Source organism: Pteropus medius, unplaced genomic scaffold (genome assembly GCF_902729225.1).
Source record: "Pteropus medius unplaced genomic scaffold, Ma_sr-lr_union100, whole genome shotgun sequence".
Classification (NCBI taxonomy): domain Eukaryota; kingdom Metazoa; phylum Chordata; class Mammalia; order Chiroptera; family Pteropodidae; genus Pteropus; species Pteropus medius.
In genome coordinates, this window is record NW_024342471.1 from 13,827,461 (window position 1) to 13,853,096 (window position 25,636).

At 43.0% G+C, this 25,636-nt stretch overlaps 1 protein-coding gene and 1 pseudogene across 2 annotated transcripts in view; both read right to left on the reverse strand.

Annotated features, from left to right (window-relative positions):
* The window catches only part of PTPRT (protein tyrosine phosphatase receptor type T), a 937,324-nt gene that overhangs the window by 66,044 nt on the left and 845,644 nt on the right, over window positions 1–25,636 (reverse strand). For both annotated transcript variants that reach the window (XM_039864357.1, XM_039864356.1), the window contains one exon: window positions 15,178–15,368. In XM_039864357.1, coding sequence (XP_039720291.1) covers window positions 15,178–15,368 — 191 coding nt within the window. The remainder of the gene's footprint in view (window positions 1–15,177; window positions 15,369–25,636) is intronic.
* LOC120603677 (60S ribosomal protein L17-like) lies at window positions 19,887–20,415 on the reverse strand (annotated as a pseudogene).

Here is a 25,636-nt window from a genome sequence, read left to right on the forward strand (position 1 = left end):
TTGTTCCCACCCTGCTTCCGGTAGAATGGGCTGAATGTCCTGCTCGTGGCCCTTCCTGCTCATGGCCCTTCACTGCTTCCGAATCTGCAACATCTTTAGTCTATGCAGCTCCCTGTCATCAGTGCAGGGGAAAGGAACTTCCGCTCATCTTAATACACCAGCCTTGCCTTTGCCCATCTATTCTTTGTCACATCCATCCTAAGCAAGGAGGAATCTGTAACTTGATTGGTCAGAAATTCAGCCATTCAGTGGGCTATGTCTGACAGGCGGGCAGGACCACTGTTTATTAAAAACCCAGCCCACGCACAATTACCCTTTTTTGCTTCCAGTCTCCCATGTGTTAGGCCAGCTTGGGTGGGTCTTAATCTAGAGGTTGGCAAAGGTTTTCTATAATGGGCCAGATAGTAGGCAGTTTGGGCTTTGTAGGCCATATAGTCTGTGTTCTAACTACTTCTACTCAACTCCACTGTTGTAGAGTGAAAGCAGTTACAGACATAACGCAAACAAACGGGCGTGGTTCTGATCTAAAGAAACTTTACTTACAAAAACAGGTGTTGGATTTAATCTATGGCTATAGTTTGCCGACCTTCGTTCTAGAAGCATGACCACAACCCTCAACTATGTAGTGGTTGGGTAGGTAGAATTGGTACCCATTCTGCTACCTAGCCATTCCGGATCAGATGGAGAAGTGGTGAGAGGTCCTTGATTGGGCTTCCTGAGCTAAGCCATGTTCTCCAACTTAGTGTCCCTAGGGTTTTAGACTGGGGCAATAGAATGCCTTCCCCGCTACCAATGGATAAGGATTTTGTTCTTTGTGTTTCAGAAACCCTTAGACAGGCATCCTAGGGGAGAAGCAAAACAGCAGTCAGGCTCTGGGCACCAATCCCTGCCCTAAACCTGAGCGTCACAAAGGCGCTATGGAGATAGGTAAGCGCTCATTTTACAAGCGGAGGGCTTGTCTTCCCTTCTTCCCCTCTTCCTCTTCCTCCTTCGCCTCTTCTTGCTCCTTATTATAAACGACTGGTTCTTGCTTTTGCATATAACTCTTAGAACCCAGATTCCAGCCTCTGCGCTCATCCCCCCACGCAGCTGGGTAGCTCCAGCCATTTCAGGCGACTCGTCAGGTCTACACATTCCTGGCTCTCTGCAAGGGTGGGGTGTGCTTGTCTCAGCAGTAGCATTGGAATTCTCGATGTTTAAGCTAATATTCTGGGGTGAATTTTCTACCTGAAACCCTCTGCGATAAAAGCCAACTATCCTTCCAGTTATATCCACCCCAAGGTGCTACGAAGCCAAGAACAAGGACACTCTGATTTCATACTACTTTTTTTGAGGAAAAAAAAAAAATCTGCTGAGTACCTACTATGCGCCAGGGTTCAGGTTACAGTTCACTTAAGGTTTTGTTATGGTGGCACATAAGAATCATCTGGGGAAGCTTTAAAACTGCCAAAGCCATGGCCCTACCCCAGATCAATTAAATCAGACTTTCTGGAGATGAGACACAAGTGTTGGTAGTGTTTAAAGCTCCCTGGGTGAGTCTAATGTGCAGCCATGATTCTTGCAAAGAGTGAATTTACCTGAAGAAATACTTTCCCACGAGTCTCCTCACTGGTTTCTCTTGCTTTGGTTTTGTCCCCTCCAATCCATTTTCCACTGTAATCAGAGAGATCTTTCTACAATGGGAATAGGACCCAGTTACTCCCTTTGCCATTGTCTTCAGGATAAATCCCAAAATCTTTCATTAATGACCTCACCCCGCATACCCCTGCAGCTTTGTTTCGTGTTCTTATATTAATATTCTAATGATAAGGAACTAAAATGCAATTTCGGGTGCTTCAGACTTCTGAGACTGAGTTCATACATGTTGTTCCCCTGTCTGAAATGCTCTTCCACCTGACACTACCTGGTAAACTCCTACACATCCTTCAACACCCAGTTCAAGCATCCTCTCTTTTGTAAAACCTTCCCCACTCACCCTCCCACCATCCCACCGTGTCCCCAGCTGGTCAGTTGCTTCTTCTATTATTAGATGGACTTTTCTACATCTAATAATTTGAATGTCTTGTCTCCCAACTTGGTAATGGGCTCCTACAGGGAAAAGGTAGCATCTTATTCACATCTGTCCCTCCAGAACCCAATAATGGCTTCGTACTTCATATGTGCTTGAATCACCCCTTTTGAATAAATGAATGGACGGATAGATAGATGAAAAAATTAGTGGGCAAGGTGGCTTCTGTGCATAGAGATGGCAAGGATCCTGAAATCTCAGAGGTAGAAGTGACCTTGAAAATTATCTAGTTGTGTTCCACAAGGGCCTTTTAGGCAGCTGATAAGCTTATCCATAGCATCTGCTACTTGGATACCCTCAGTGACAGAGAGCTCACTACACCATAAAGCGTCCAGTCTCACTTTTGGACAAACCTCCCTGGACAGTTTTTTGTTTACTCTGCCTCTATATACCTTACCTTTGCCCTACTCAGTGGGGCCCTGCAGAATAAGCATGTACCCTCTGTACTGGGACACTGTAGAGATTTGATGAAGGTTCCTGCCCACCCCCAGAGTCCTTAAATGGCACAGTTGGGAGTCCTCTCAACATCCAGGCCATGTCCTTCAGGATGTACCCAGCATGCAGCTATCTTTTGAAAAAAAGTCTTAAACTAAACAGTACAATTGTCATGAATGCCACTTCTCTGTGGGAAACCACGCAGGCCCTTGCCCCTACCCTCGGAGCCTCTGTCCCCCACCGTGGGGTGGGGGTGGGGGGATGAAGGACTAAATATTTGCCTGGGAGCTATGAAGATGGTGACGAAGGCAGAAGAGACCTAACAAACAGAGCCTCTACCCAGGAGGGAGCGGTAATGACCCCTTAATTTGCAGACTTTGATCACACATCCATTTCCCTTTTTAGGGAGCTGCAATCTCACAGGGGATCATCTCTTGAAGGAAAAAAAAATAGGAGGGGGTAAAAGTATAAAAGAGAAAGTCATCTCCATCTTCAAAGTGAGCCAGCCGAGCCGAGGGGCATTATTTTTACATTAGTGGCTAGTTACAGTAGATTGACCAGGGAATGGTGGCAGTCATTAGGAGCTAATCACACTCCTTTGAAACCAAAATTGCCATCTCGTTATATCCATCCATTATCAATCTCCGCTTTCCTTTTCTCGTTCTCTTCTCCTTAGAGTGTTGAGCTCTATTTTCACCCCTTTCTCTGAGTGTGGAAACGTTTCCTGCTCTTCCACAGTACTGCTTTTCTAAAGTAATTATTATTTTTTTTTTCAGTCCTAAAAGATGCATTTGGGGATGTCCTCATGCCTGGAGGTCTGAGCCGAGGTAGTCATAGAATCCTCGAAAGTCAGACCTAGAAGGATCTTTTGAGAAAATTATTGCCTCATTTTCCAGATCAGTAAAGTGAGGTCCAGAAACAGGAAATGACGTACTGAATGAGTCTGCTTCTCCTCCCCACCTCGCTTCCATCCACAGTGACTGTCTGGGTGCTGGGCACTGTGCGAGGTCCTAGAAATACTGGCAATGGGTATGGCAGACGGTCTCATGAACTTTATGTTCTGGTTGTGGGAAAGTGCAGACAAGAAATAAACAAACGAGGTACTTGTTTATAATGAGAGCTGTGATGGCCATAAAGAGGGTGTTGGAATAGACAGTGACTAGGGACAAGGGACTGCTTTAGATAGGGTAGGTTGGGCAGGATGCTTTGAAAAGGTGACATTCAAGAAGGAAAAAAGCAGCCCCCTTGACTTCTGGGAGCTGACATAGCCCTCACAGCTGGACCTTGGTGCTTTCCTGTTGAACATAAACAATTTCACAGAAGGCCAACGTCGAAGAAGGCCGCTCTCAGACTAGGATGGAGCAAGACAAAAACATAACCACTCTGTAGTCATATCTAAACACAGACAAATATATGAACATTGTCCAAGCCAAAGAAAAAAAGACCAAACATCCCCTTATCCCGGCTAATATGAGTGACCGCTGCCTCTTTGCTAGTTACAGCGTTAGCCTCTATCTCGTGTTTTCTTCTCATAGTTAAGATTTATTGAGGTACCCAATCATACCACTTCCAATCCAGAACAAAGCCCAAAGTCGCCTAACGCAGCCCACATCCCATGTGTCCCTTCTAACATCCTCTTCCTGCAATGTCCCTCGGTTCCTAACCCAGCTCGGTCAATTCCACATGTGTTCCCACTGGCCCCTCGTTGACACGTGTGAGCTGAAAACTAAGTGATGAGCAGACGCCGGCCATGGTAAGGGCGGGAGAAGAATGTTCCAGGCTGAGGGACAGCGAGTGCTGAGGCCCCGAGACAGAATGAGCTTGGTGTATTCTAGAACTTGAAGAGAAGTCCTGCAGAGCAGAGAGGGTAAGAGCGAGAGAGTGACATGTGACTGGGGAGGGGGTGGCACTTGATGGAGATCTTCTGGATAACAGCCCAGAATGAGAGTTTTGTTCTAAGTCAATGGAAATAATTCAGACTTTTTTTTTTTTTTTTTTTTTTTTTTTAAGATTTGGTTGGGGGGAGGTGCGCTGAGCCAGTGCCAGCATCATGGCAAATGTCTAAGAGTGCTTGTCTCTTGAATCCTCCCTTCATCCTTATTGATAGGCTTTATAGACTGGAGGATAAAATTGTCCTCCAGTGCCTGCCTCAGACTAACTCTCCCTATGGTTGCAACCCACCCACCCATCCTTCCACCCTCCCAGCCACAGAGCTGAGGCCCCCTGGAGCCAGGGGGCACTCAGACTGCATGGCCATAGTCAAAGGCTCTTATGCCCTGCTGTGACTGTGCAACCTACCTCCATTTTCCCACTTAATTTAGTTTCCTGCTAGAACTGAAGATTTTCCCTGATCCATGCTGGGCTGGCTCCTTCTCCTACCTGTTGGTTTGGTCCTACTGAGATACAAGAGGTTTTTCTGAAGCTTGCCATTTTTCTTTGGACCCTCAGTCTTCTTTGCACCTAAGCCTCTTTGAGTTATGCCCCAAATAGTGAGATGTCTTGTCAGAACACAGAACTTCCAGAAACAGCTCAGTTCCAATCCAAGGCTGAGGGCGTCCAGGTCCATTTAATTTACCTGTTCACCCACTATCCTCAGCAGAGCCTGTCATCTACGAGGCTCCCTTCATCCCCTCTGGCATGACTATATATGCCTAGAGATAACTGGATATGACATGCCGTGGGGTGCAGCAAAACCAGACCGAGGGGATGCTGACCGGGCAGCTCCTGGCTGATGTTTCAGGACACAGCGAACGTCCTGCTTCTTCCATGACTAGTCCAGGCTGCTAGGATGTCCCTGTGCCCTGCCCATCACTGTACTCTCCTGGAGCGGGAAGATTTCAGTCTTCACCAAGGAGGTGCCATTTTCACCTGGGTCTTTTGTTCGTTTATCTTATCAAGAAATACTAACAGTGTGCATGAGTCAGGGAAAAGGCAGGGCTTTGCAAAAGGCAGACAAAGTGATTATTTTTACTGCAAATCATTTCACCACTCCAAGTTTCAATTAACTTTTCTGAAAACTAAGTCAATAATACGCCCTTCAGGTTAGGAGAAGGCGTTGACTATACCTAGGGGAATTCTTTGCTGATGGAACTCTTAAGTATCTTGATTGTGTTGCAGTTTACATGACTCTATGCATTTGCTAAAACTAATACAGCTGTATACCTCCCTCCCCAAAATAAATTTTAGAGTATGTAAATAACAAAATAATATACCCCACGGAGTTTTGTGATGATCAGTTATTACCTGAGATCATGCCTAGCACAGTGCCTGATACATCATAGGTGTTCGAAGGCTCTTCCATCCCAGTCTTTCCCAAGAATATGCTAGTGAGGCCCTTGGCTCACTCCTAGAATTTACTCTCTGCCTCTTTTTGATCAGAAACACTCAGTTTATTGTCACAAGACCAAAGATGGGAGCTCCTAGCAACATTCATCCTGGTGTACCTTGGTCCCAAGGGGTTCCTGGAATGTAGGAGTTTCATTTTAAAACTGGGGCTACCCTGCACAAACTGGGGAAAGTTGCTCACCTAGGTACAGGTAAGACAGAGTATTCAGGGAGTGAGAAAGATTTTCATGAGCTGTTGGAAGCCTAAGGTCTTTTCTCAATTGTGGTCCACAGACTCAGTAAACACCTATGTTTACTGGAGACGGTGGCTAGCTGATGGATGGCAAGAGCCACCATAGATGGCTGTACAGAGCGTCACATCTAAGGGAAAATCATACACTTGGTAGAAGTGATAGATTTCTGTATATATCATGAATATTTTCTGGAAGGTGACAGTCAAGTATTTTGAGACAGGTGTACCTTTTGGTATTTTACTCTAAGGTGCTGTATGAGTTAGTGGTGGCCCTGGCAGAGGCCAACCTTTCAACAAATGCCTCCTTCTCTGCTGAAAAGCACATACTTTAGGGATTATAAATGTGGACAGAGAAGATAGGAGAGGATGACTAATGATGTCTACTCACAGTGGCATCAGGAGAGCAAATATTATTGCGTACCATGTCACTAAATAGAAGGTAATTTATGAGTTCTGCTGGGGAAGCTAAGTAGAAAATCAGATTGCAGCAAGATGCAGGTATTTGTCTGTGACAAGAGCTTTGATCAAGGCAGAATAGTTGAGCACGTGTCTGCATGTAGAGTCACAAAGCACCCTTTAAAAGGCCCCATTAAAAGCTACAAAAATTTAAAAGACAAATTTTAGGTCAGTGGTTCTCAAACTTTGGTAGGGATCCAAATTTCCTAGGGAATCTGGTAAAATGCAGAGGCCTGGGTCCTGTCTAATGTCAATGGGCCCATGTCTTAATGTTCTTTACTAATTCTCCAGGTGATTCTGACACACGTCACAGTTTGAGAACCACGGTCTAAGGCAGTAAGGTAGATAAAAACAGCAAACACTTGGGGAAGACTCAACCTAAAATGTAAAGGCAGACACTTGGTGCACCTATAGATATTGTCCACACATGTGAGGGTCTTTCTGTGTTGGTATCTTTTTTTAAAAGAAATACTGTCTTTTTTTTTTTTTTTTTTCTGGATGAAACTATTTTAGTCACAAAATTTTTCACCAGCAATGTGCAACTCAATTAAGTTTATATTTAGTATTTACGCACTATTTTATAGATGTTTCAGAGAAGAGAGATGGGTAAGACCCCATCTTTACCTTCAAGAAGCCTATAGTTGAATGGGGAAGCTCTCAGCCTATGATCTGGGGGACCCCAGCATGCAATTCCAGGATACAGACTTCCAGTCCCCTCCATATATTGTCTCTATTTTTATGCAAGAGTTTCTGGGTCATTGTCTCTGGGTCAACAGCTCTCCCCTGACGCTGAAGTCAGCTAGAGTTAAGAGGTGGACTGTCAAAGGCCATAGCTATTAGCTTGTTAATTCTGCTCTGAAAACTGTGCAACGAGTGAAAAATTCTTATTTATCTCCACAACTAGTTTCATTTTAATTTCTCTTTTCATAAGCAGGCATCTTTGTTTCCCTTCTAAGAGCTAGCCTGCAACATTTCAATTCTTTTATGTTCCTAAGCCTCTGTCACACAGGCTTTTCCTCTACCCAGACTTTTTCTACTTTTTCCAACTCAGTGTCTCATCTGTTGTGAAGCTTCTGATTGATCTTGGCAGCAACAACTGACAAAAAGCAAAAATAAACACCACCACCAACACCTACATTCACCCTGAACCGCCCTTACTCAAATGTCTATAAAGCATTTTAATTAGAGTTCTGCTTTGTGATTACATGGTGTGGCCAGACCATGAGCTTCCTTTTAATCAGGGTCTTTATTTTCTTTATTTAGCATTCTGACTATCTTCAGTGCCTACAAACAGTGTAAGGTACAAAGTAGGTACTCAATAAGTATTTTCGGCCAAATAAAGAAGCAACCTGGACTATCAGGAGTCTATGCTATGTAGGCAGACATTTCACAGAGGATAAAAATGGAGACCCAGAGATGGAAGAGTCTTGTCACAGAGCATCCGGCATGTAGGAGCTGACTGAAAACCGGGTCTCGACTCTTGGTCAAAGGAGTTTTCTATGGTACCACCTGAAAATCGCTCACTTGGTTGGGGAGGGTTTCCATGTTAAACACAGAAAATATTGTTTCGCTGGGTTACAAAGAGAATTATAAGTGAAAAAATAAAGATAAACTCAAAGGAAAAGACTGAGTTAACTGTCTTAACTGTCTCTCCTACATGAACTCTTTCCTGCAAGAAGACCTTCCAAGTGTGAAACCAACATGGATTACTGAGGCCTTTAAGCCACCCCTTGGAAGTGGCCCATTTTCTCCTTATTTTAGTCCATGGGGAGTGGAGTGAAATGAGCAGGTGGAGTCCAAATATTCCTATTTTGGTCATTATGAGTTCCCAGAGTTGGAGAACGATCATGGTTTTCCCTTTCATGATTTGGCCACTACTTCTCCACGCCTCTACCCAGAATCACTCTCACTTGCAGATCGAGGAGCTGGACCAGAATCTCTCAGGGCTCTCCTGCATGGGGTTGTTCTGTGACCCTCTTACCACCTGAGGAAAATAAAAGTTGTGGGAGAAGCAGAAGGTCTACCCTGTCTCTGCTTAGGTGGCTCTGAACAGAGAAAGGGGGCACCTGCGGTGACCTGAAGCACCTATCTCCATGGTTACACCCCATCAGGAGGCTGCTTGCCCACCATCACTCACTGATGACTAAGAGAAAGAAGGAAACACTGGCCTGTCTCCACAGAACCATGCACATGGTGTGTCCGCCCAGAGCTGGAAAATGAACAAATGTTTGCTCTTCATTAGGCTGCATCATACTCCCCACAGCTGTTCCTTGCCGCTTAAATAGCTTAATGGAGCTATAATAACCCGATACCTTCTGGTCACCCTATTGGACTTGTTTCATTCATTAGGATGACAGACTGCCTGGATTGGACTGGCATTAACATGCTTCCCTTCCTTCTTCCCATCACAAAGTCACCTTTTCCAGTTGTCCCTTATCTTCCACAAACTGGCTACTCTTCTGATCATTATGATGGCTGGGGTTATAGGGATCACAGACACCCCCACTCTCCAGCCAACTTCTGTTCACATTTGCTGGCATGCTTAGGGTTTTTCTTCTGGGGAAGGTGGGAGAATTTGGGCTGGGGGAAGTAGGAAGGGGAGGAGGGATGACCCCACAGTCCAAGATTATATGCAGAAGCTTCTTGACTTTAATGTGGCTGTGCTCCATCGGCAGAGGAGATTTGTGCAGTCATCATATGCCTCCATGGACATCAGATGTGATCAGTAGCTAATACAGCTAGTGGCATGATGGGTCTGTGGGCACAAGCAGGGCATGCACTAGGGACTCTGGATCTTTCTAAACCAGTGTCTCAACCTTAAAAATACAATACAGTCACCTGGAGAGCCTAGAAAGTACAGCTCTCTGGATCCCACCCCCAGGGATCTGGTTTGAAGGATGGCTTTGGGCATTGGTGTTTTAAAACTTTTCAAGGTCAGTCTAACATGCAGCCAGGACTACACGCCTCTAAGATTCACATCTGTATGGCAGGCACAGTTAATTTGTCTTAGGCCTCCTTGAGTTCATAGAAACCCAAGGGCCATGGTCAATCACAGTTGCTAGGACTTGAGTTGTAACTGGGGGAGTGGTAGCCCTGGAGAGTGTGGTCCAGTGGGACTATCAGTAGGAGGGAGAGCCAGCTGGCCTGCACAGTTGGTTCCTACATAGATTCTCAAAATATCAGAAGTGCTCTTTGGATCATTTTGACCAACCCCTCACCCTCAGTGCATACATATGTATATAGAGGCTCAGAGAGGAGTGACCTGCCCAAGGTCACCCAGCTAGTTAATGAAAGAGACAGGACTTGAATGCAGGCATTTTGACTCTCAGTTCAGGAAGATTCATACATTACTTCAAGTCATTGAACTTAAAATATATATTGAGAGACTTGAGTTTTTCAGGCCAAAGAGAAGGAGCTGATTTTATGGCTGTACATGAGAGAATGTGTGTGGGCTTGTCTGGGCTCTGGGCCCAGTCTCCCGGTTCAGGCAATTCCATCTTTCCTTGAATTATTGTCCTAGCCACCTACCTGCCTCTGCTCTCCCTACTCTGATCTAGGCTAGATAGTTACATCTAAAATGCAAATCCAGGTTAAAAAATCTTGGTCCCTTCTTCCTATGGCCTTTGAAATAAAATCCGAACTCCTTAGCCTGACAAATATCTCCTTGTCCCGCTCCATGCCTACCCCTAGTGACAATTTCAGCCTCATTTCCCTCCATGCTACCTCCCACAATTTATGTACCAAGCTGCTCTGGTTCTAGTAACTCATCCTTCCCTGCATACCTCGATGCATAGCTTGTTTCAGTCCCTCTGCTTAGAACACCCTTCCCTGCTTTCATTTGGTTTTACTTATTTCTCAAGCTTTGGTTTAGGATTTATGTCTCCCAGAAAGCCACTGGCTGTCTCTTCTCAAGGTAGGCTGAATGGACCCCACCCCTTGGGCATACATTATTGTAACATTTTGCCAGGATACCGAAATGATCAGTTTCTATGCTTGTCTGTAAGAAGAGGCTTGAAGTTCCTCAGAATGCAAAGGCCTCTCTCTATCTCATCTCCTTAGTTCAGGACGATGCCTGGTTTATGGAAAGTTCTCAATCAAACATCTCAGTTTAAAATTCCTTGAAATTCAGTCCTTGATCCTTGTCTCTTTCTATGCTCATTTGCTTGGTGACTTTGAACAGGATTGTGGCTTTACTATCATCTATATGTCAAAGATTTCTCCTCAGCCCAGGCTTCTTTCCCAAATTCCGGCTACCTACTTTCCATCTTCACTAAGATGTCTAACAGACATCCTAAACTCAGTTAAAAACTAAACTTACAATTGTTTCAGTGCCCCAATGTCTGCTTGACTTGCAGCTTCTCTACCTCTGTTGGTGGCAACTCCATCTCTCCAGTGGTTCAGGGAATAACCTCGAAGCGACCCTTGATTCCTCTTTCTGTCACATGCCACATCGAATGTGTTAGAAAATCTTGTTGGCTCTATGTATGTTTAAAATAGATTTAGAATCCAACCACTTCTCACCACCTCCACTGCCACCTCCTAGCTTGAGTCACCGTTGCCTCTCATCGGGGTTCCCGCTGGGGCCTCTTAACTGGTCTCCCTGCTTTTACCTTTGCCTTCCTATGTCTATTCTCAACACAGTAGATAGAATGAGTCTTTCAAAACAATGCCAGATAATTCATCACTTGTGTTCTCAAAACTCTGCAGTGGCTTTCCATTTCATTCAGAGCAAAAGCCACAGTTCTTCTAAGGACTTAGAAAGCACTATATGGTCAGTACTCCCTTTATTTTTCTAGTAGCATCTTCTATTACTCTTGACCTTTGTTTACTTATGCCACTCTTGGCCTCCTTATACATGCCAGGTATATGATCCCCTTGATCTGGAATGCTCTTCCTCCAGAGAGCTTCCATCATGTCTCAGCTCAAATTTCACCTTCTAATTTAGGACTATCCTTCTACCCTATTTAATATTAGAGCCCCCTTCACCTCACATCCCTGGAATACATCACCTTTCTTTGTTGCTGTATTCTTTCTTTTTCCATGGTACTTGTGGAAGATTGTATCATCCAAAGATTGTATTTCCCAATAGCTCCTGTTTTGCATTGTCTTTTAGAATCTTGCAATGGCCCCTCCGTCCATAGAGAGATGGAGTCTAATTTTCCTTTCTTAGAACACAGGCGGTTATTACTTGCTTAGAACCAGTAGAATGTGGTAGGAGATATGCTGTGTGATGCCCAAGTCTGGGTCCATGAAGGGTGATGCACTTTTCACCTCGTTAGCTAGGAGGCTCACCTATGGAGCTATGAACTACAAGATAAGAAGTCCAATTATCCTGAGGCCACCATTCTGTGAAGAAGCCTGGGCCACCTGAAGAGGCGATGTGCAGGTGTTCCAGCTGACAACCCCAGCTGAGATTCCAGCTGTCGGCCCGCATCAATCACTGGCCATGCCGAGTAAAGACACTTTCAGATGCTTTCAGTCCCCACTTTTACAATATTATGGAGCAAATACAGACTGTCCCTGTTGTGCCCGGTCCCAATTCCTGACTCACAGAATCAGCGAGCACAATAAATTGGTTGTTTTATGTTACTAAAATTTAGGGTAGTTTGTAACACAGAAAACAGTATTTTTCATTAGCATACTACATTATTTACTAACATGTTACATTAAGTAATTATAAAACAACTTACTGATTTTTAAGTCTATTGTTTATTTCCCATTTCCCCTGCTAGAACACAAGCTTCACAAGGGCATGGATCTTTGTCCCTTTAGTTCACTGTCATATCCGAAATATCTAGGACCATCTTGGGACCCAGGAGTCTTATGTCTTATAGGACATAGTCTTTTATGCTCAGTAAGTAAACTCCAGACATCATAGGAGCTTTGATGATCAAAGCACTAGCCAGCTATAGTCCAGGAAAGTGAACTAGCACATTGTGGAAAGACTCCTATTAAGCAATGCTTTCAAATTGACTTCCGGTTAATCAGGAAATACTGTTAACTAGAAGCTAAGCATTCTAGCTAACTGATTAAAATAATTTGAACTAATTGAGGCCAAGGCTAGTCTAGTTAGTTATATTTCTGGTTGAGGTCCAAATGATGGAACAACATGTACTGTTTTCTATCTCATTATAAAAACAGTTCATTTCCATGCCAGAAAGTTTTTTGGGGAAAAAACCCCACAAATATATCAATGTTAGATTTCCTCACCTTTATCACTGTATTATAGTTATAGAAGAGTAGTATAGACTGAATATTTGTCTATATGATTGTGTCCCCTCAAAATTCATATATCGAAACCTAATTCCTAGTGTGATGGTATTAGGAGATGGAACTTTTGGGAGGTGTGTGGGTCATGAGGGCAGAGCCCCTGTGAACGGGATTAGTGACCTTATAAAAGGGACCCCACAGACATCCCTCGTCCTTTCTACCATGTAGGGACACAGAGGGAAGATGGGCATCTATGAACCAGAAGGCGACTCTCACCAGGCACTGAATCTGCTAAAGCCTTGATCTTGGAATTCCCTGCCTCTAGAACTATGAGAAATATATTTCTATTGCTTATAAAAAAAAAAGAGAAAGTTTGAAAAATGCAAAAAGGTACAAATAAAAAAAAAAAAACTACTCAGGGATGGATGCTTTTAAAAAAGATATTATTCTGGAAGGAAATGAACCAAAGTAGTCAAATGTGTTTTTGGTTTTGTTTTCGGATTTCATGCAAGTTCTTAGAACAATGTTTCTCAGGCTTCGAGTACTTGTTAAGTCACATATATACCTTAATGCTCTTTGAAACTTTAAAACAAATTAAGTATTGTGACTGACATATGAAACCATCATAATACTGAATATGCCTTTACAAACAACACACTCTCTTGTGCCATTTGCTCAGCAAACAGATCTATGTATGTGTGTAGAAGCATACACATGCACCCAACTACCCCCTTCCTCCAACTACCCCTCCTCCTCCCCCCCCCCCACTTTAAAGGATTGGGACTATTCAGCCAAGCCCCTGGGGAATAAGGCCCAGGCATGGGAGGTGATGAGACTGTCTCCTTCCCCAAATCAGCAGATTGAGCATATGAAATGTGCTACTTTACTTGGACCAAATTTGAAATTAACTGCTGGTTCTCCCAAGCTGGTAATTACTCACATGCATTGATATAACCGTTTTCGTTTTTGTAAATGTGTCAGATATGCCCCTTGCCACCATGGTTTACACTCCCATAAATTTTAGGGCCAGACGGGTCCTTAGAAATTACCTATACAAACTCTTCACTCAACAAATAAAATAATTCTAAAACTCAGGTAGCAAAACGATATGCTAAGGTCATACAGTTTGTTGTACTGGAATCCAGCTGTCCGGACACCCAGTTTAGCACAATTACATGACCTCACATAACTTCTGAAATAATTGCTTTGTAAGCTCTTTCTGAGAATATAGTCTGAGAGATAAACTTAGCCTGCATTATCAAGAATTCCAAATGTGTCTCATCTGAGCCAATGCGTTTTCATTGCATACAGTGAAGCCGAACCCAGCATATTTGGGGCACATGCCGTATGTGAAAAAAAAAGCCACAAAAAAAACTAGTTCATATAACTCAGAGCCTGGTGCACAGTAGATGCTCAAAAGATATTTTGGGAAGGAAGGAGGAGAGGGAGACAGAGAGGAAAGGAGAAGTAAAACAAGAAAATTTTCAAAGCTGGCTGCAGCTGGATTTCAACCTGCTTGACGAGGGTTGCAGGATTCCTCAGGGGGAGTGAGGTGCTCCTTAGCTCAGGAAAACATTTCAAGAGTTTTTCTTTCTATTTTATTTTACTTTTCATTTGTAAAAGGTGAGGCCTAAAGGGCAAGGTTTGAAACAAAAAGAGTGAGACGAAAAAAGAAATTTTTCTGCATAATCAAGGGAGGGGATGTGGGAGGCCTTTTCTTGGCTCCTGGAAAAAACAAATAGGACGCTAAGAAGAACTTTTGGGAAAGGCAGTGGATACCAAGATCTGTGAGGACATGGGAACCAGGCATTGCCTGCACTTTGCTGCAAGCCTTCCTTATTCCCCAACCTTGTGTTAACAATTGCCACTCACGAACCCTTCGTATTAGAGATGCTTTAGGGAGGAAGGAGCGGGATGCCTACCGCAGAGGTGAGGAGAAGGTACAGAGAGAGGGGGCGGCAGTCACTGGAGAGGAGGTGTTGGCCTGGAGGGTTGAGAACACAACAGAAGCAAAGACAGGAGGCGACCGGGAACAAGCAAGCCTCCCAGAATCGCGGCAGGGGAGATTTGCCGGTTTTCTTACGACACGTGGGATGGGGGCTTGAGCCATTTCTAGCTTCATAGTGAAAGAAGCTGTGACTCCACAGGGTAGAACTTTTGGCGATGACTGGGTTATGAAAGGAAGAGAAAGAGAGTGTGGGAAAGAAGCGGGGGGCAGAAAGGAGGAATCAGACTCTCTTAGATGGCGCTTCTCAAATTTAAAGGGTATACAAATCATCCAGGTTCTGGTTAAAATGTAGGTAACTGATTTAGGAGGTCTAGGTGGGGCCTGAGATGGTGTGTTTTCAATATGCTCCCAGGAGATGCTGACGCTGCTGGTCCAGGCACCCGTGAGCCTCTGTACCCATTTCCCCACAGGCTGGTATCTTACCTCATATTCCTCCTTGAACCCGTAGCCCTGGCCTCTCTTCATCTGGGTGATGTGTTGCAGCAGGTCAGCCACCCTGATGGCGGGCTGGAACTGGTCCCGAGGATAGCTCATCTCCACAGGGTCGCAGGCCCGGTAGGGGTGAGTCTGGATCGTGAGGGTGGGCTGGGACAGCTCTCCACGGCTACCGTCTGCTTCAAAGAGAAGGAGGCAGAACAGACCATCACTGATGAGAGCTTTATCCACTAGACTATATGCCTCCCTCCAGCATGACCTGAGAAGGGCAGAAGGAACTAACTCAGGATTCAACCGATGAGGAAACCACAAAAAGAGAGACACATTACTTCCCTGGCATGGCTGTAGTGGTAGATTTAAGAATTAAAACAACAACAACAACAACAACAACAACAACAACAACAACCATGAAACAAATAACCTTGGTTCATTCTGTTTCAAGGGTGTGTACTGATGGAGTAAAGACAGAGTCTAGATTGGCTGTCACCCCTGCCTCAGTCCTTCCTCCAGGCTCGTTGGGGTGGTCTTGGCCACTACTGGCCAATATGGAACCTCTGAGAATCCAGATAGGCTGGATACTGGGAGCACCCTCCTGTTTAGGAAGGAGGGTGTCTGGAAATAGTCTCTGGTGCCTGCCTGCAGGTGAGGAGAGCCTTGGGTCCCTGGAGATCAGAGCCACATATATGCTTTTGGGCCATTTGCCTGCAACCCTGTGACTTGGTTTCTCTATTAGTTTGTTTTCTTTGGGTTTTATACTGGGAGGAACTGGAGCCAGTCTTGGGTCACCAGCAGATAGCAGGAACCCTGACCCTCTCATCTGCTCTCTCCCACTATGGGCTCTGCATCAGGGACCACCATCTACCTACTATCTAATTTCCCTACCACTTAACGCTCTTGATCATACCTCGCAGGTAAGGAGGCTTGTCCTTGAACATACCTCACAGGTAAGGAGGCTTGAACTTCCTCCGTCAGTTCTGCCAGCTCTTTCTCCCACACCTGGGTCCTATGCTTCATCTCCTTCATAAAATCTCTCCTTAATATAAGATCTATACTCCCCCTTGATGATAATCTTTATACTCATGAAGTTGTTCTAATTCCTTCAATTATTTTGGTCACACCGATGCCTGCTGAGGCTGAATTCCTCTGTTCCCCATGGACTAGTAAAACCACTTTCTCGCCCTACCACCTCGATGCCAGGCATTCCTTCTTGGTCTTTCAAGGCTGTTCATCTTTCCCAGATCTATCTGGGCTTGGTCCGCTCGACTTCTTCCCAAAGACATACCCAATCTGTGTGCCCTGGCCCATCTGTTTGTGGCATGCATGAGATGAGAACTGCCAGATTCGATGCATGTCACCCAGATGTGTTTGGACACAGCAAGGCTCCCAGGCAGACCCCAGTAAGCCTATGCCACACTCATTCCCTGGAGGCTTAGCATATAGTCCCGGTTTTCTGCAACTCGTCCTTGCAAAAATCCATGTTTCCTTCAGCTTGATTGTCTCTCGTGTCACAATAATCCATCAGACTTTGATTCTATATGTGAAAGTGAAATTTCTTCCTGCGTGACAACATGAGAAAAACTATTCCTAGTAAGGACAGAATTGCCAATGTAAAGATCTAGCGTTTATAGCTTTATGCACAAGGAAGAAAGACCCAAGTGAGATGTTAGCACAGCCTCCTGACTGCATGTAAAAGTGCTGATAACGTTTTCTCCTGGGATTTTAAGTAATAGGTAACACATCTTCACAGGCATTGCTTAAGCGTAGCGCTTGGCAAAGGGGGCGGGGATGGGGTGCTGCTTTCCTTCTCCATCGCACTCTTGTGATCAGCAGTGAGATTTACTGAGAATTCTCTCTGTGCCAAGGACTCTGATAGGCACTGGCAGTGCATAGCGTGATACAGATTCCATCCTCAAGGCTTGATGGTCTAGCAGGAAAAACAGACAAGAAGAACCATCTGAAGCATGGGAACAGAAGCTGGAGAAGCCAAGCGCATTTAAGGTAGGAGCAAGGAGGCTGACAGGAAGTGAAGGTGGTGGGAAGAAATGTGATGGGGGCAAAGCTATAAGAGAGGATGTGAGGTTGGTCCAGGAAAGCTGTGAATGTACAAGAATCTTCAAGCCGGTGGGAAGCTGCGGAAGGGTTTTAAGAAGAATTCCTTTCTTTAAAGACTCACACTATTTCTAGTAGGTGTCATGCTGCCATGTCAGCTGCCACGTAAATGAAGCATCCTTCCCGCAAACATCTCTCTTGTGATGGATAGTATGGTGGGGTTGGGGATGGAGAAGAAAGAAATACTTGAGTTTGCTTCTCTAGATACTGCACTTCACGATTCCCAGGGGAGGATGAGCTGGAGACCTGTAAGTGTTTCCCACCTAAGCCACCATCATATATGGGGACAGATGTCTTCAGAGACCCATGGTCTGCCTGGGAGACCGGATGCCTAGAAGAGCCAGCCTTCTTAGAAATAGGCACCTGGCAATTTTTTGTGAGATGCCAAATGTTTCCAAAACCAAATAGCTACCAATATGGATATTTTCCCTAAACACATTGCTAGACAGACTGTAAACTTGGTGTCAGCAAAATCAATACTGCAATGGAAAATAAATGCATTTGAAATTTAATAACTTGTGTTGCCGAACATTTGTAATAATGTCAACGCTGGTGCTAATGACGCTATGAAGACTTGGAACCAAGGGATTTTCAAGGTTTATTAATCCAACTAGTTGGACTCTTTTCTTTCCCAGTGTATCGCACCTCACCTATTCCCTTATTAACCTCTGATAATGCAGAAGCGATGCCTTTTATCACACCCCATTTCACCACACGCACTATCCTTAATTTTCCATCATTAGGTTTAATGAGAACCCAATTTCACAACTCACTTCTCTCAGGAACCTACAAGTAATGCTACGTTTTTATCAGCCCCAATTAAAAAGCGTTATGATGTCCCTATTCGAGAGGGAGCCTTAAAACTAACGTGCGATTCTGCAGCTAATTCAACAAGGGCGCTGGAACTCACATGCTGCTCATAAAATGTAACTCAAACCAGCTGGCCCAGGGAGAGAACGTTTTTCATTTTTCTCCTCACCAGACCTTTCATTCTCATACCATTTCGACTTCTCGTTGATGAGTCTTGCATGGTTGTCACATAATAATAATTTGGGTGTCTTGTTTGTTTGTTTGTTTGTTTGCTTTTTACTTTTTCTATGGCTGCTGCCTAAGCCCATGAATTCCCTTGCGATAAACTTTTGTCGCTGCCTGGGAGGGGCTGGTGGGCCAGGCAGAGGGACTTTGGTGACGTGCGTGAGATCCCAGGGCGTCACTCTCCCTCTGACTCCTTTCCTGTCTCTCTACCAGTTCCTCTTCCTTTTTTCCTTGCTAATATGGCTTTAACCTTCTCTCTCTTTTCCATCCCCCCGCTCCCAGCCATGACAGATCGCCCTCCGGCTTCAGCCACATATTTCCAATTTCTTGCTAGGAATGGCCACTCCAACTGGTTAACAGATGTCTACTGAGTACGGTGTGAAACACCATGTACATATAGGAGGGCATTAGGAGGGAGATAAGCAAGCTGCAGCCCTTGCAGGGGAGACGAAGTAAGGTGTGCATAAACAAGCCCAACAAAGGTGAGGAGGGACAGGTGCCTAGGAGATTGGAGGATGACAGGCCACAGTTGGGCACCATGCAAACGTTTCTCAAGCTTTAGGCATTCACGTCTCACCTCTGTGGGTTTGCCATAACTCTGTCAACTTGTTTCACCTCTGTCCAACAGAACTTTCCACGATGATGGAAATGGTCTACATCTGGGCTGTGCAATATGGTAGCCCCTAACCACACGTGGCTACTGAGCATGTAAAATGAGGCTAATGTGACTGAGGAACTGAATTTCAAATTGTGTTGAATTTTAATTAATTTAAATTTAAATGTCTACATGTGGCTTATGGCTACTGTATTGGCCAGCAGAGATCTAGAGAAAGAAAGAGACAAGGAAAGGGCGAACACTCCAGAATTACATCGTAGGGCAAAGAAGTCCAGTGGAAATACATCACAAGCCACATATGTAATTCAAAATTTTCTTGTAGCAACATTGAATAAGGTAAAAAAAAAAAAAAAAAAAAAGGACACGTGGCATTAATTTCAATAATACGTTTTATTTAACCCAATACATCAAAATAATGTTTTGATATATAGTGAGTATAAAATTAATAATGATATATATATAATGACACATTCTTTGTTCATACTAAGGCTTTGAAATCTGATGTGTATTTTATACTTATGGAGCATGCCAATTCTGACTAGCCATATTCTTAGCGCTTAATAACACATGTGATTAGCGGTTACTGTAGTGGACAGTACAGGTGTATGTAGACTTATCCAGAGCTGGATCAAGTTCTAAAGAGAGCTGATTTAGAGCTAGAGCAAACTCTGAAAAGACCTTGATCTAGTGTAAGATGGCTCTAGCATAGCACTGTCCAACAGAATTACATATGATGACAGAAGTATTGTATATTTGCACTTTCAATATGATAATCCCTAGCCGCCTGTGGCCATTAGGTGCTCGAAATTAAGTTAGTGTAAAAAAGAAACTGAATTTTCACTTTAACTTAATTTCAAGGAATTTAAATGTAAATAGCTGCATGTGGCTAGTGCCTACTGCATTGAAGAGTACAGATCTATAAGATTATGTCTTCAAATTTTTTTTTTTTACTTTTATTAGTATTTATTTGATGCTAAATTTACTCCTGAGCCATAAGTTTTTGTTTCTTCCGTTTCTTCTGGGATATCTTTCTCTTCTGTGCAACTTCCTCTTCTGGTTTAGGAACAGTCTGTTCTTTCTCAGTGAGGATTATCTCAGTGTGGCAAGGGGGAGCTCATGTATGTTCTGCACTGCATCTCGGGAGCTTTGTTCACCTGGATGTGCTCAATGACCAGACAGTCTACATCTAAACCCTTATGTCCAGCATCACTGTCTGCATTTTTAAGCACGTGCAACAAAACCTCAGCACTCTTTTTAGGCCACCGACCCTGTGTCCAGCCCCACTGTTTGGCCTGGGCACACCTATCAACTCCACAATTGTAACAACGGAATGGCGCACATTGCTTCTGTAGAGTGACATCCTTCCGATACTTGGTGGCTCTCAGATATGCATACTCTTGATGGCTTGGGCAGTTTCACGAGTGTTCTTAAAGCAAACACAGAGATTCAAACCTCTTAATTTGCATGATTTTGTGAGGTTTTCTGGGTCAAGTGAATAGCGAACCAATTTCAGAGGTCACCTCAGGCCGCTTACGGGAAGAGTCGACTTTTTTCTTTAAATCAACTTTCAACCATCTTATTATGAATGATAGTGAAACATTAAACCGTGGGTGTGATATGCTAGTTTTGTTTCAATGCTCACTAACATGTTTACATAACTATTCACATCCCACAAGAGGAGCCCAACCCACACCCCGAGAAATGCTGTGAGTCCGGATCCCAGAATGAGACAGGATGGGGTTGGTATCCTTACTCAACCCGTTACGGGCTGTGTGACCTGGGCCACATTTCTGAGCCTCAGTTTCTTCATCTAGAAAGAAGTGTAGTGAGAATTCAAAGAGATGAAGCATGGTAAGTGCTCACATGATGCCTGATATCTGGTAAGCATTGAAGACGATAGTTGTTCTGGTGTCATACAAGATGTCTTGTCAGGCACGTGGGAATCCACAGACCAGCAAGGGCATCTGGGGAGTCTTTTAGGGCATCTCTCTTCTTTCCTTCATGACACACTCCACAGCCATCCATTTTATTCCGTTGCTGCTGCTATAGCCCAGGGCAGGTGCCCACGACAGGACTATTCCATCGGGCTCCTGAGGGCTCTTTCTGCTTTCACAGTTCTTTTTACACAGCTTTGATCAAGTTGTTCCTAGCAAAAGCTTTCACAGAGTCAAGACAAAATTTCTTACGTAGCCAATCGAATTCCTGTAGTGTTTTGATACCGGCATCTATTATTTACTTCATCTACTACAATTCCTCTCAAATCTATGTGCTCTTTAGAGCAGAAGAGCATGAAGAGTGGATAGGTAAGTATTTAGCGACTGCTCACTAAAAGGGAGGGGCCTGAGAGAGGACAGAAGGTTCGAGGTGGAGAGGAAGCCGGTCACCTAGCTCAGAGTGGAGATCTGATTAGAGCAAACACAGTGGGGGCTGTGGCGACGGCAGGTATCAGGGTCAAAGCACAGAACCTGAAGAGAAAACTTGAATTGAAATATGAACTCCACAACTTCCTAGCTATGGGACTTCAGAAAAGTGGCTTTGAGCCTAAGATCGTCATTTGTAATTGGCAGTATAGGTGGCACTGATGATGATGATGACGATAATGATGATGATAGTGATCATCATCATCTAAGGAGGTTGTTATGAGGGTTCAATGGGATTTTACTGGAAGAAACCTTAAGATGGCCCCTGGATAGCAGGCAATGCCTCAGCTCCTCTCTCTCACCAAATACCAATAAAGCCTCAGCAAAATAAACTTAAAATCTAAGTCTGTAGACTAATCTAGTGTCAGAATTTGGGAGGAATATCCATTAATTATATCAGTATCACACTTGATATGTGCGCAAAGATGAAGACTTCATTTTATCAAAATTTCTTAAAAATCTCTGAAATTGTATAAAATCGTCTTTCACCTAATTCAATACAGAGAATTTCCTGTCTAGACTTGGAAGAGGCTGCAATTTCTTTGGTGAAACAGCCAATGCAGTAGTTGGCTTGTGTTGAGGAGCCATACTGTATGAAAAATTTGTTCTATATTTCTGAATTCTAGACTTAAACTAGAATACATATATAGAGTCGTGACCTCTGAGAAACAGTAGCTTTACATGCCCCATCTCATATCTACTTGGAGTTGTCCCCTCACTCAATGTAATGGCAGATGGAATTACCTCCTCATTCTTAAGTCTGGCCAAATGTATAGGGTTGAATTTGTAAAACTAATAGCAAGTACAATGCCACTCCACTGTGCCATGTTTTACGAAGTTGAACTGGGCATTAAATAACTGGTAATTGGCATGGCATAGTTTGTTATACGAGGTAACACTGGCCTGATGGATAGATAAGAAATGCTTCATCTTTTCCTATTTCCTTTCCTGAGCTCAGAATCGAGAACTCTACCCACCAAATATAGGGTGTTAGGCATCTCTAAGCCCTTTATCTCCCTCAATCCCTTCTACTGGGGCCCTGGCATGGCAAATACAAAAGAGGCTGGATGAAGACTTTTGGATCCTAGAACACAGGCTTAGTATTAGGGAACAAACCATGATGGGAACAGTCATGGGGAAGGTGGCTTCTGGATTCATTCACTCCTTCTGATAAAGAAATCAATCCTTTCTGTGAAGACAGTATGAGTTCCTTCTTCCACAGTACTTGTGTCAGATGGAAGGAAGGTGTCGGACAGTCTACAGAGGGATGGAGCCTGTGACCATCCACTGTTTCACCTGCTTAAGCCACAGAATAGAGTTCCGACCAGTCAGATGGTGAAGGCAACAGCGAGAGTCCGCCTTCTCTGTTTATGGCAAATACCGGTCCTGGAGAGATAGCTTCTCCTTTAAAGTTAAGTAAACAGAAACAAAACAACATGGGTCTTAGAAAAATCCACCATGTTAAAAATAAAGAAAATGACACTTTTGGATGCTGAGAAAAATACAATTTTCAAATGAATGAATAAGCAGTCGGTGTTGGCTGTTCACCCAACTGTCATCCTCTACCTTCTTCCTTTCCAGCTGAGCCTTCAGATGGGTTTGGGTGCCCACCCATTCCCCACGTGACTCAGGAGGATGACTCTATTCCTAGACCTAGGGGCAAATCTCAGTTTTCTTAAGCCAACCACATGTTCCTATCCCCTTAGCCAATTTTCAAAAATTTTCAAGGAGAGCAGTTCTATTAAGGGGCTTCTAGGAAAGGTCTCCTTACTTCTAAGAAAGATATTCCAGTGGCCCCTCTTTCCCACTGAGCATTTCCACATGTGGGTTTCATGCCTAGAACTAAAGCAATCTAGCATTTTGAGGGGATCTAGGCTAAAGGAAATGCTACGTGAGATGGTAAAGTAGAGAACTTGAAAGAACTTGGGTCCTTAGTGACATTCTTGGACGTCTCAATCAACCAACCCTGGAACCTGCTCTAACTCTTGACTTCTGGTTCTGTGAGGTAACGTATTAACTTATTGTTTAAGCAAATTTGATTTTTTTTTCTGTTACTGGCATCTTAATCTACACAATGGAAAGTAGAAATGCATTTTAGAAAACATGGAAGAATAAAGGAAGTCAAAGATTAAATAGTGACACGACAGATTTTTCAAAATATGGATCAGGTTAAGAAGCAACTGAAAAATGATTGGTTGGGTGAGGCAAAGGAAGACTGTGAGGAAACCAAAAATACGATAGCAGAATTAAAATGGACACTAGAATCTGGAATGAGAATAAGCCACAGGCAGAAACTTGTGGAGAATTCATCTGAGAACCTTGCTGTGAAAATGTGAGGGTTTAACAATGAGACTTCCATTTCCTCTGTATCTGTAATCCACTCATGTGTGTTCATGTGTGAAGGCACCACAAAGACATTTTCAGAGAAAAGAAAACAGACATATAAAAGACAGATAATTGGTGTTACTAAAGAAGAAAACCAAATAAATGGAACAGAAGCAATAAGGGATATGATGTAAAAACAGCCCTTTGGCAGAATAAAAGCATAAATCTTCAAATATAAAGTGTTCTCCATGTACAACTTAAAAATAGAACAGATCTCCTGATACAATTGTTTAAATATTATTGATGTAGAAACACTCGGATAAACATCTAGTCTGGAAAAAAATGGTTATCTATAAAAGAAAAGAAAGCATGCTAATCCTATTTAAATGGGAGAAAGTAATGTAACAAAATTTTTGAGAAGAAAATGCTGAGACCCCAAAATGATACTCTGATATAAGTTGTTTTTATTCGTGAAGCTACAGAAAGACATTCTCTGATAAACAAAGATTCAAAAATTATAGTGGTTCTGATTCTTTTCCAGAGGCTTGGGGAGGTGGCGAAATAGAAAAAAAAAAACCAAAAAACCCAATACTGAAGGTAATCATTTTATAAAAGAACCGATTTGTTAAATACCAAAATCAGTTAAACATAGATATGTGTATAAAAATAAAAATAAATATGAATCAAAACAGAATGAACTATAAAAAGGTATTCTTATAGAGAAATCACATAAAAAACTAATATAAAAATTCTTACCTAAAATATAAACTTTTACCAACCAAAACTACAAAGTGGGTGATTGATGCATAACTAAAAATAAAAGTATATCAACTTCCGGTTGCCAGATGGGAGCGGGGTTGGGAGGATGAGTAAAAGGTTGAACGGATTAAGATGTACAAATCGCCAGTTATAAAAACAGTCATGGGAATGTAAAGCACAGCGTAGGGAATACAGTCAATAATATTTTAATAACTATGTATGGTGTCAGATGGGCATTAGACTTATTGGGTGATCACTTCCTAAGTTATATAAATGTCTAATTACTATGTTGTACACTGAAAACTAATATAATATTGTATGTCAACTGTAATTGAAAAATTAGGGAAAATAAATAAATTTTTAAAAAGTATGTCAACTTCTTTACTTTTCATAATAGTCAACATATATCAATCGTATTCAAAATTAAAGGATTTACTCGTGTGTGTGTGCATATCTGTGTCAATGTGTGCATGTGTGTGTGCGTGTGTGTGTTTAAGTTTAAGGAATCAATTGGCAGAATAAAAAGAAAGGCGTATAGCTTTCAAACGGAAACTCTGGACCTCTACCACATGTGTGCTAGTGGTGTGACAGACAAACTACAAATGTAGAAAACAACATACAAAACCTGTGAAACACCTCTGAAAACCCTCCTGTCCTGACAAGCAAATGAAAAACCACCCTATAGAGGTATTTTCATCATTCAAGACACATGAATTCCCACAAAACCAAACTGCCTCCTCTAAAGATGAACTCATAGTGGGAAAATAAAATATAAAGAATGGCAAGCCATGTGAGGAAGCTTATCCCCACGAGAGAGAGAGTCAGGAGACATGATACACAGAAAAATATGCCTCCCAAGAATTGCAAGTAATAAAACAATCAGAGAGACTATAAAATAAATACATTTGGATTAATTAAAGAGAAAGGGAAGATAATGTAACTCGTCGTGGAAAAAAGATGGGTGAATCTGAAAAATACAAATTTAACTTCTAGATATGAAAAATGGAGTCATTGAAAGTAGAAAGTAAGTAAATAAATAAAAGAACATATGTAAATGGAACACAAGAGAAGTTAAAGATATAACAACGAAGCGGAAGAAAAGCAAAAGCTGGCTCTTTCCTTTGAAAACGCCAATAAATTATATGAACCTCTGTTAAAAATGATTAGGAAGAAAAGATGCAAA